This window comes from Ahaetulla prasina, chromosome 3, assembly GCF_028640845.1.
Source record: "Ahaetulla prasina isolate Xishuangbanna chromosome 3, ASM2864084v1, whole genome shotgun sequence".
NCBI classification, from domain to species: Eukaryota; Metazoa; Chordata; class Lepidosauria; order Squamata; family Colubridae; genus Ahaetulla; species Ahaetulla prasina.
This window is the reverse complement of record NC_080541.1, coordinates 146,345,133-146,357,620: the sequence shown is the minus strand read 5'-3', so window position 1 is coordinate 146,357,620 and position 12,488 is coordinate 146,345,133. Positions and strand designations below refer to the sequence as shown.

General features: G+C 41.1%; 1 protein-coding gene across 1 annotated transcript in view; it reads left to right on the top strand.

Annotated features, from left to right (window-relative positions):
* The window catches only part of PLPPR5 (phospholipid phosphatase related 5), a 92,714-nt gene that overhangs the window by 48,428 nt on the left and 31,798 nt on the right, over positions 1–12,488 (top strand). Inside the window, exons 2-3 of the mRNA XM_058178675.1 lie at positions 5,553–5,685; positions 8,024–8,274. Coding sequence (XP_058034658.1) covers positions 5,553–5,685; positions 8,024–8,274 — 384 coding nt within the window. The remainder of the gene's footprint in view (positions 1–5,552; positions 5,686–8,023; positions 8,275–12,488) is intronic.

The window sequence follows — 12,488 nt, the reverse complement described above, 5'->3', positions numbered from 1 at the left end:
AATGCAGTACTACAGGCTACTTCTGCTGATCACCGCTGCCAGCAGTTTGGCAGTTCAGGACTCACCAGGCTGAAAGTTAACTCAGCCTTCCAGCCTTCCGTGGTTGGTAAAATGAGGACCCAGATTGTTGGGGGCTTTATGCCAACTCTGTAAACCGCTTAGAGAGGGCTGTAAAGCACTGTGAAGCGGTATATAAGTCTAAGTTCTATAGTGCTGTTGGTATCTGCATGGAACTGAGATTGTTCACTGCCATAGGGTGAGGTATCATCAATATACTTTTCTGCCTGATTGGTCAAGTAGTGTCATTTGTGCTTTCTCAGTGTCTAGAGGCTGTGGGGATTTGGATGGTGGGCTTGTTGTTTTCCAGAGCGGTAAACAACATTGATGGTGTTGTTTACCAGAATGGTATTGATGGAGGACACATTTACCTCTGAATTATATAGTCATGTGAAAGGTTCAATCAAAATATGTCATAAATAAATAACATTTCAATTGTTCTTGATGAAAATCCAGTACTGGCAAATAACGCTGTTACTGTCAAATCATTCTGTTTTATCATTCCTTCCAGATTAAGTTCAATTTACGTACCTTGTTTGAATCCTACTCTCATAAAAGGGTTTCAGATATAGAAGCTACTTCTTTCAAATCATTGAGTCTGTACTAGTTAGGAATTTAGAGGATTTACTTCTGGGTTTTTTTGCTGGCTATAACTGGGATTCTGAAATAGAATATTTAAAAAATTCTGCTGTCGATGAAACATATATAGCCCAATTTCTTTATTTGTGTGTGTGCATATATGTGTGCGTAATAGTTTTAAATAGCTCGGCTTACTTAGAAAAGCATAAAATTGCCTCAAGGTTCACAGTCCTTTCTGGGCAGCTCATATCACTGTGCAATAAATGTAAAGATGTTTTACATATGTGATGATCCAGCCGTCTGTCTGTTAGCCCTTTTCAAAGCATGCGGGCATGAATGAATGGCTTTTCCACTGAATGCCAAGGCAGCTGTGTTGTCTGGAAGGCTTGGCACAGCTGCATCAAAAGTTTGCTCCAGTTCTCTGCACATCATGTGTAAACACAGGGAAAGCTTCTGTTGGAAGAACTAGTGAAGCAAAGGAGCCATGCATGCATGCACAGGCAGAAATGACCTGAATCTAATTCAGAATTTTTTTTAAAAAAACAAATCAACCAAACCTGAAAAGTGAAGGAAAACCATAGGTTAGAATTTCATTAGTTCTTTCATTTAAAAAGAACTGTTTATGATTTTTGAAAGCACCCCATTGTATGTGTGCTTTGAATATAAAACCAATATAAAGGCCTCTATAAATATGCAGTACTCTAGAGCAGGGGTCCCCAACCTTGACAACTTTAAGCCTGGCAAACCTGGCTGGGGAATTCTGGAAGTTGAAGTCCGCCAGGCTTAAAGTTTGCCGAGGTTGGAGTCCCCTGCTCTAGACTAGGCCTGCACAGAGGCAAAGGGGTCATACTGATAAATTAAAAAATCCTCACAGACTGAAAAACAATATGCTGAACAGCTGTTCTTTGACTAGTAAAGAAAAGGCAGCATTGGAGCTGGTGATGATTATGAAGCTTGGAAGCACTGGGCAGCAAGTCTTTTGAAGTAGTGGTGAATTTATTACTTTAAAAAAAATTATTACTTTAAAAAAAACAAGCCAGCCGGCTACATAAAACTGTGGGCTACGTGCAGCCCGTAGACCTAACATTCCTAAAAGAGATTCCTTCTGAATCTGTTGGATAATAACTAGCATATTCCCACCACTGCTGGCAATCTTTCTAGAGGGCATCTGGTTGAAAAATACTTTACTGCCACTGTCTGTATCCTCAGAATAATTTCCTTTATAAATCTCTTCAAGCTGCTAGGTTTTTTTTTTAAAGCTTTCACTTGTAAATACAGTATGGTACATATTTTATTGCTTTTATTCATTTGCCTGTATTACTCTATTAAGTTTTATTGCCACATTCTTCTATTTTAATCATGTTCAGTGTTGCATTATTCCCATTATACTAACATGCTATAAAAAAAAATCTTAAACTATATCTAACTACATTTCTCAAATTTCTCTACCAATGTCGGAGGGTCTAAAACTTAATTACACTGGCGCGTGAGAGATAAAGTTCTAAGAAACACATTAATTATATGGTTTCAAAAATAGGGGAATGTTATTCCTTTCTTCTTTTATTCCAGTAGTTTTCTAGCACTAGGTAAGAATACCAGCTACTTCCCTCAGTGATACTGGTGCAATGGTTACAGTGAGCCCCTATATAGTGTTTTGCCAATGATATCCTCTTCTGTAACAGATCCATGGTGAATGATACTGTCATTAATTGTACTCTGGGCCAGTGGTGGGTTTCAAATTTTTTTACTATCGGTTCTGTGGGCGGGGTTTGGTGGGTATGACATGGCTTGGTAGGCGTGGCTTGGTGGGTGCGGCAGGGCAGTATAGTGTAAAATCTCCATTCCCACCCCACTCCAGGGGAAGGATACTGTAAAATCTCCATTCCAGGGGAAGGTTACTGCAAAATCCCCATTTCCTCCCGATCAGCTGGAGGCAGAGAATAGATGGGGGTGGGGCCAGTCAGAATTTTTACTACTGGTTCTCCGAACTACTCAAAATTTCCACTACCGGTTCTCCAGAACTGGTCAGAACCTTCTGAAACTCACCTCTGCTCTGGGCCGACATCTCCAGCCTGCCATGATATTTGTAAAGGGGCAGTAGCTATGACAGGTCAATCCACAATCTTTTCTCTATTCCCACCTAGTTCTAGTCCTCTTCCCTTTAAAACAGGGATAGATACTGGTGACATTCAAAAATGATCTTGCCAGCAAGTGGAATCTAATGATATTTTTCCTCATTAATTTTTAAGAGCATACTTAAATGAAGATTTGATGGCTTCGGTGGTGGCTGTTCTTTCCCTCTGTCTATCCATTTGTTTACTACTTTGTTTATTAGCTCTGTTTACCATCTTTCCTCCTGAAGAACTCTGGAGTTCTTGGAGAACTTGAAGCTTGTATGTAAGAAAGGTATTGGCCTCATATAAAATTCTTGATTCTTTTTTTATAGCTTATGGAGGATACCTTTGTTTTCTTTACATGCCCTTATATAAAATTCTAGATTTCCCCCCCCTAGAGCTTATATATGCTTTCTTAGTGTTGCTTCTCATCCTTATCGAAAGCAAGAAAGTACTTACTGAATCTTCTCCCCCGCATCCCAGCTGCAGTTGGTTGTTTTAACAGTTTGAGACTCCTAAACCCAGCAGACATGGACATAAACGTAAATATAGTTTGAGTTCAAGGGGAAGTGTGTGTCCTTATTATAACTGGAGTCGATGGGGCAAGGTAGGGGCAAGGATTCAAAGATGTTTCACAGCAAGATTAGATAACGAAGAGCCAGCTACTAAAGAGTTTGAAGGAAAGTGCAAGGTGGGTTGTTGGATAAGTTGTTTTGGCAGTAAGTTACCTTCTTCACCTGGGGTCTTAAATAGAGGAGGCTTGGGGTTCCTGCCTGAGCACAGTTGCCACTGATCATTCTGGGTTTCAACACCACATTGCCCCTAAGTAGATGTGCTTATGCCACTTGCTCCTCTGTGCAGCTGAACATTCCTTTGCTTTCCTGCTGTTTAACTCTTCACATGAAGACAGGGATTCCTATGGACTGGACAATGAGACTGTGGCTCTAGCCATGGAGGCTAAAATTGTGGGTGGTGCAGGGGTGAAATGCTCCCGGTTCGGACCGGATCGGCTGATCCGGTAGCAATGGCAGTGGGTGGTTCAGAGAACCGGTAGCAAAAATCCCTGCCTCCCCTCCCCCTGACCATACCCACTCAATGCCCGGTTGCCCGCTTCCCCGCTTGCCGCTTCTTTTAAAAAAATGCTTTTAAAAGGTTAAAAAAAAAAGGCTCTGACAATCACAGCTGAGCCGCGTGATCGTCAGAGCCTTTTTTTTTCTTTTAAAAGCATTTTTTTACAACTTATTCGGCTGAATAGGTTATAAAAAATGCTTTTAAAAGTAAAAAAAAGATTGCGCGCCACAGCTGATCACACCGCCCCCCCCGTGTGCGCTGTTCTACTTACCCCATGCCTCCTTTTGGCGTGCACTGCGCGCACGCACCTTGCACTTGGTGTGTAGTGCACACTGCGCATGTGCACATGCAGCGCTCATGCACAGCCAGTGAACTAGTAGTAAACCAATTCAAATTTCACCACTGGGGTGGTGGTATCTGATGCCCTTGCAGCACTGTTGCTAGGTCTGGGAGTATCCACATTTTGTCTCAAAAGAGATGTTCCAATATACACACAAGCATGAAAACAGATCTGGCAGTGACTTATTGAAGCAGCTGCATCTTCTTCTACAATCAATTAGCTGCAACAGAAGCCTTCCTGCAACAGCTGAGTGATCCAAGGAAAAGATGCAGCTGCTAACCTGCGCTACCATCTGAAACACCTCAGTGGAATTGAAGCATTTTCTTTCGGTCCTCTTTATCTTCTGAGGATCACTGATCAATAGGGGCATGCCAAATTACAGGTAGTCCTCATTTAGCAATCATAACTGCGATCAACTCTGTCACTAATTGAAACCTTTGCTAAGCGGGGGAAATCACATGACCGTGCTTTCATTTTTCCCCTCTCTCATGCTCTTTGGAATGGCTACTCCTGTGCTGAGATAATTAGCAAGAAGGGAATTAATCTTTGTATTTACATTAATTGGAGAGGATAGGATTGCAAGACAGTAAACAAGCACACAATGGGGAATACACCAGGCTGCTTGTCTCAAGTACTTGGGTCTATCAACCTGGGGGCGGGGGGGGGGGCTGCTGGTGCCATTACATTCCTTCCAATGTGTATTCCCCATTGTGCGCCTCCTTACTCTCTTATAATCCCTTTCTCTCCAATTTCTTCACTCTGCAAGGGGGCACATAAAAGAAAAATAACACGGCAGAAGCCATACTGACTAGAAAGGCAATTGTGTCAGTGAGGGATTCTGCAAAGGTTGTAAATGTAGCCATTGGTTGTAAAGTTACTTTTTTAGCATAGTCATAATTTTAAATGCTCACTGAACATTGCAGTCACTAAGTAAGGATTAGCTATCCAAAATTCATTTCTGACCTACAAAATCCTTGTTACAATATTTACAACAGCAAAGCAGTAGGCCAGCAGGTGAGTTATAGTGTGTAAAAAAAATCCATCACTGCAAGAACTGGCATTATGCGATGGGCAAAGTTCAGACTTCCCCCGCCCCCAATCAGAATCTACAGTATCATGAAATGCTAGGATTCCGTAAAACTCCATTTGAGAAAGAAGGGCTCAGAAAGTAATTTACAATCAAATATCTCATTATAAGAGTTTGTCTGTGTTTTGTACACAGCACCCTTTAAAGGTGTTGTTAGGCTTTAGTCTTGTTTTAATTTTTTTCTGGAAAATGAAATGAACTTTATGGGATCTTTCCCCTGTGGATGGATTTAAATCTATCTTTAGTGTAGCATCGCTTTATATTTATGGAATCTAATGCTTCCTTTTCTTTTCATTGTTTCCAGGTTATTGTTGGAGAAACTGCAGTGTTTTGCTTACAGATGGCCACACGGGATTTTGAAAACCAAGAAAAAACAATATTAACTGGAGACTGTTGCTATATAAACCCACTGGTGCGCAGGACTGTCAGGTTCCTTGGTAAGAATATTGGGTGTTATTTTCTAATCTTCATGCATTAGGAAGTGTCATCCAGTTATGTAAACCTCTTGCTCAATTGAATTGTCTCTGGGTTCTTGAGGTTCCCATATACAACTATAATCTTAACTCTTATCACTCCTTTAATAATAAACTCTGCTCTTGAGAACTCTCGCTATATAAGATTCAAGCCATGTTGCCATTGAAAAACCAACATTCTCAGTGTGTATCAGTTCATTGCATCTACTGTATGGCTGAGATGCAAGCAACAATGTGTGGATGAGCAAGATAGCCTGTAGAGTAGAGATCCTAACTTGCATAGAATGACATGACCACAGTTGAAGTAAAAGTGGCTTTGGATTTTATTTGTGTCATACTGGCGAAATATGTCAGAAATTGCTGATATTTTATTTACTGTTGCCAGGGAACATACAAGTGGACAGCTAAGGTTTGCAATTAGTCCATAGATTCTCTACTTTATTAAAATTAGAGACTGCTGGGTTTGACAGGCCTGGCCATTTTCATCCAGTCTCTATCTTTTCCCTTTTGGGGAAACATTGTTGAGAAGGTAGCCAGGCTGCAGCAGTTGAGGGCTCTGGAGGAGACAAACTATCTAGACCCTTTCAGTCAGGTTTAAAAGCAGAACGTAGAATTGAGAAGGCTTTGGCTAGATTTGCTACGGACCTCTGGTGGAACTGGGATGGTATAGTGCAGGGGTCTGCAAAATTGGCTCTTTTAAGACTTGTGGACTTCGACTCCCAGAGTCCCTCAGCCAGCAAAGTTGGCTGAGGATCTCTGGGAGTCGAAGTCCACAATTCTTAAAAGAGCCAAGTTTGCAGACCCCTGGTATAATGCAATCAATCATCCTGGTTCACCTTAATCTTGGAGTGGTTTCTAATATTATCCTTCTGGACCATTTGTGGGAATTATGAGTGCTACGGTTCTCTTTTTTTCTTTGTAGTTGGATACAGACAATGTTGGCAGGGAAAAAGAATCAAACAAGAGACCTCTGATATATGGGGTTTCTCAGGGTTCAATGCTCTCACCCCTCCTGTTTAACATTTGCATAAGGTTACTAGGTGAGCAGTTTGAGGTCAGCTCTCATCAATACATTGATGACATCTCGATCTCAGTCCAACCAGATCTTTCTGTCAAGATCTTGTCCCAGTATTTGGAAGCTGTGCAGGGGTGACTTCCATGGGTTGAGATGACACTTCCCCCTTTAGGATTGGTGCATCATTTGGGGGTCTCTTTGAACTCGCAGCTCCTGCTTAGAAGATATGTAGCAATAAAATTCTTACAAATTCATCCAGCACACCAGTTGCACCCATATCTAGACCAGGACAATCACACACAGTTGGTAACCTCACGTGTGGACTGTAGCAATGAAGACCACTTGTAGCAATGCAATTGATCCAAAATGCAGCTGCTAAGGGAATTAAAAGCATGCAAGCCACCCTATGCCAATAGAGCATTCCATTATCATGAGCTGAATTGACTAGCAGTAAAATTCTAGATGTAGTTCAGAGAACTAGTTATCATCTAAAAAGCCCTTGATGGCACAGGAGAGGTAGGGCACAGACAGTTCATAGGATCCAAAACTTGCCAGTAAAGAATCAGCCCCACCACTAATATTCACTGGCACACAGAGAGAGAGGAGCAATGATTCTTCCTGTTACAAACATAACACACCTAAAAATAAATCAAGATTACAGTTAGCATGTCGGCACTGGTATGTTCAAAGAGAGGACAAAGTTCTGTATCAGTGTCGGCAAACCTATGGCACGCGAAACCATCCCGCGAAGAATGCACGGACTCTTCCTCTTCCACGTTCCTGTGATCACACGTGCGCCGGTCAGCTGGCTGTCGCGCACATGGGAGCGGCGGAACCCGGAAGAGTGGCATTCCGGCACACATGCGCAGGCCGGCACCTGACCTTCCGGGTTGACGTTGCGTGCATGCGCGAAGGCCAGCTGTTCATTGGGCGCGCTTCCATGCCAGTATCTGGGTGTTTGGGTGCTGGCTTGCGCATGCGCGATGAACCACTGTTCTTCCGGGTATTGGCACTTCTGCACGTGCGAAGGCCAGTGGGGCCACGCATACCTCGTGGGATGGTTTTGCGTGCCATTTCCAGCACGTAAGCTGGCACGCGGGAATGTCAAAGGTTCACCATCACGGTTCTATATTGTTTTCATTTTCTCTTAGCAGTGTGCCTTTCACCAAGCTTATATGCAAAATACCTTATTTATTTATTAATCAACTTTTTTATTAATCAGATTATTCATTTTATTGCGCTACTGTAATAGCAACTTAATTATTTCTTTTCCTTCCCTTTCTTTAGGCATTTATGCATTTGGACTTTTTGCAACAGACATATTTGTAAATGCTGGACAAGTAGTAACTGGGAATCTTGCACCTCATTTCCTTGCACTTTGCAAACCCAACTACACAGCTCTGGGATGTCAGCAGTTTACACAGTTCATCAGTGGTGCAGAGGCTTGCTCTGGAAATCCTGATCTTGTCGTGAAAGCCCGAAAAACTTTTCCTTCCAAAGAAGCAGCTCTGAGTTTATATGCAGCAACATACATCACTGTAAGTAAACCCGGTAACCTGTGTTCAGGTTGTTGGCCTTCTCCTCAGATAACTTCAACTTGTAGATGTCCCGCAACCTTTGCCCGGTCACCTCTGCACCAGTGTGAAACCTGATTTCATTCTTGTTTGACAGCTGCAGCAATGGTCAGATAATAATATAAGCCACGTGTGAATAAATGGCCTATGTCATTACAGAGGTTATCAGTCATGTTGACTTTGGAACAGTTTAAATCGTGTGCAGGTGTTCCAGATGGTGATGTGATTGGCATTGTGGCCATTTATTTCTCTCTTTGACCTTACTTTGAGTTCTTTCAGTGTTACATTCAGTATTACGTACATGGTTCTTTCAGTATTACGTTCACCAGATTCATAGCTTAGGGTAACGTCATATATCTAAGAGTCAAATGATCTCTTTTTTTTTATTATTTTCAAATTTTCTTTTTTTTAAAAATCCTAAATGTCCAATGTGTGCTGTTTGGAAGAGAGAATGAGGGCAACACTGCTCCACTTCTCAAAAGTATCAAAGGACTAAATATTGCCTTTTGATAGCACCGCCTGCTGTTTCAACTTCAAATGATATGTAGTAATTTATTCTATACAAAGTGGGCTTTGTTCGTCTCAGTGAGGCACGTCACATTGGGGAAGCGATGTTGGGCTCAGCACGGCACAGAAGCGATGTGGTTACTTGAGGCTGGATTGAATCAGCGTCTCACACACACACTCTGGGACCCCAAGGTGATATTCTTCTTACTGAGGGGGCTTTGTTTGTCCCTGACAGCTTCCTCTATCCCATATATTAGGCAGATAAAAGGAGAGGCTTTGGAAGCAATGCAACGGTTTCATTTTGCTTTGTGAAGGAGCTTCCAAAGGTGGCTTCAAAGCATTGCATATTTGTTCTTACCGTTATCCTTCCAGAGGGTTGCACAGCATTGCTACAGGAATACATTAATGTTATAAAGATAAAGAAGAAACATAGCTAGAGGGCATTTTGATGGTCATCTTATCCAGTCTCTCTGCTTGATATCCAGAGAAGGGGGAATCCCCTATGACTATTTCTTCATGTTTTAAAAAAAATCTTGTTATAGTGGAACTGTGTGTTGGGAAATGCCCAGCCAGGCAGGAAGGATGATTCAAGCAGAGAATTAGCCTTGAATTGTTTCACAGCTGCAAGAGATCCAGGACTGCTAAGCTCCATAGAAACTTAGCTATCTGTTCCCAAAAGAAGGCAAATAGTCTGGGGGGATTCCTGTATTACAGGCAGAATACAGTATAATAGTTAGCTTGTACTCTACAGGTGTGGATCTGGTTGCTTGCGCCTGACACTGAGTTTTTCCAATATCCGATTGATGGGTTATGTGTGGCCCTTTATGGTTGACCCTGGGTCCTGTTGCAGATAGTAGTGCAGTCATCCCAATTTTATGGTAGGCTGCCTAACTGCATTGTTGTATTGGGGAGAGAAGCTCTCCTCCTGAAATAGGAGGCAGCCTGTCCATTAGCTGACCAGTGAACTGACAAAGTGAGTGTGATGAAAGGCTATGTGTATAATGTGTGTCTATAGCATAGTGTATTTTGTATAGACGCTATACAAAATTGAACGTTCAGTTGCTTGTCCCTTTCCTTACTTTTTTAAAATGTTAAGGCCAGTGGTGGGTTTCAATTTTTTTTTACTACCGGTTCTGTGGGTGTGGCTTTGTGGGCGTGGCAAGGGAAGGATACTGTAAAATCTCCATTCCCTTCCCAATCCAGGGGAAGGTTACTGCAAAATCCCCATTTCCTCCCGATCAGCTGGGACTTGGGAGGCAGAGAATAGATGGGGCCTGGGCCAGTCAGAATTTTTGCTACCGGTTCTCCGAACTACTCAAAATTTCCACTACCGGTTCTCCAGAACTGGTCAGAATCTGCTGAAGCCCACCTCTGGTTAAGGCTATCTTAACTTCCATTGTTCTTCTTTTTGTTCTTACATTTCTACAAAAGGGTAACTTACAAATCTTTAATTAAGCCGCTTGTTTATTTGTTTTATTTTTAACAGTTGGGGTTTATGATTTTGGCTGGCTTTGGTGTCTAAGCAAATTATTTTCAATGGCGGGATTTAATCTTGGTGGTTTGGCGATCAGTTGATCAAACAAGATAGAGAACTTTGTCTTTTGACTTTGCCCTTGCAGTTGCATTGTGGGTATGGAAACCTTTTTATTTTATTTTCTTCTTCTAAAGGAGTAAAGAACTGTTGTCGTTTTACCACTTTGTTGGTAAGTTGGTAGTCTAGTATGAATTTAGGAAGATTTCTTTGCAATCTTGGAAGTAGGAGAAGATGCCTCCTTAGATTATTGTGACCACCTATCTGGGCATCCTCAAGGTTGAAAGGAAGGATGCAGTTCTATAGGAGATTTGTGGAGTTCTTGGCAACCTATCAAAATGTGACTGATAGTGTGACAGAACAGGTCACAATTCATATAGACAAACTCTTGATGCTTCACTAACAGCTACATGATGAAATTCACTATAAGTAGAATAATGGATGAGTAAGACTATGTCCAAGTCCAAGGATATGATCTGAAACCCCATTCTTTAACAACCTTGCAGATGTAAAACAATCCAAAGTGTTTACCTAACATTCTGGAAACTAAAGAATCACAGGATATAACTAGTAAAGACTGATAAAAATGTGCACAGTTGGTAATAAATTCCTTGATACAATGTTTCTCCCCCTCCCCACTTCGGTTTCTATGAATGTATCGTTTGTGAAAATACAGAATGGGAGATCTTACCTTGGAGGTATAAAGTCAAAAATCTTTTGATGTCTACGGCCATTTGCTGAAAGAGAGAGAGAGAGAGCGCATGTAGTAAATTTTTTAGATTTCTTTGGCATTAGAAAAATCTGCTGTTCAAGAAATTCCACCCATATATATTCTATACATTTTTGACATATGCAGCTGTTCCTGTAATAGCAACAGAGTTGGAAGGGACCCTGGAGGTCATCTAGTCCAACCCCCTCTTCACGCAGGAGACCTGTACTAGGGATTCGAACCGCCGAACTGCCGACTTTTCTGGTCGACAAGCTCAGTGTCTTAGCCACTGAGCCACCTAGTAAAAGGCGGCTGAGAGGATTGCTCTTCCGGCAATGGCAACATCAGTTTATCATCATTTGGCAGGTCAAAAGAAAAGAAAAATCTGCTGTTTTAGAGCGTAAGTTGCCTGTAGCAGGTATCTGTTATTTTAAGTCTGTGATTTGTGTACCAGAATCAGGCAGAAAATGCTCAGTTTATTTCAAGAGCGGGATTTGTTTATTGTATGTTGGATCACATGTAACTAAATCTATTATAACAACATGCAAAACTTGCTTAAATTACTTATCATTGCACCAGGCTTCGTTTTTCAATCAGCTTTTCATACAAATTTAAATAATTGACCGAAATACATAAGGAGAGGTAAAAACATGCATTGTTGCAAAATAAGCGAGGGAATGTTTTTATCCTGTCAGAGAACATTTTCTTCCATTAATGCTCATGCTTGGTTAGCAGGGGAAAAAATGCAGCATCTTTTTCTTTTTTTTTTTTTCCTGCTGATGTGGTTTTATGTGGAGTCCCAGTTATCATCTAATTCTTCTGCATGAGTGAAAAACAGGCTTGGCAGACAGACTTGACCACATTAATGTTGGCATTAGGGGGTCTTTTAGATATCCAGAGCAACATGATTACACGTCATTAGTTTAACGCATGCTTCATTTAGGTTTGCAAGTTGAAAATCATACATCTGAATTAGTTAACATAACAATTCCAGAGAGAGAGGGAGAGAGAGAGAGAGGGAGAGAGAGAGATCTGCATGTTAAATTAGATGCATATAACAATATCTAAACCTGTATCTATATAGACATAATTACTTAGGATATAAAAGCAATGGCCACTTTGGGATTGAAATGATATAAACAATCAAAACATGATTGAAAAGTGATAAAGAGCATGTGCTAGCTGTTATGGTTCTCTGTTCAAAGATTCATATAAACGCCATACATTAAAAGATGCACTAAAACACATTTATTAGAGAAAGCTATGTAGGGAAATGAAAGTTGCACATGACAACAGATGTGGATTTTGTAGAGTTTTGAATTCCCTTTAAAGAAAAAAATATGCAGAAAATGTAATGGAAGGAATACTATAGTAACTGGGAAGACTGCATTTAGAATGAGCCATATGCTTTTTTATATCTCCATATAAAAG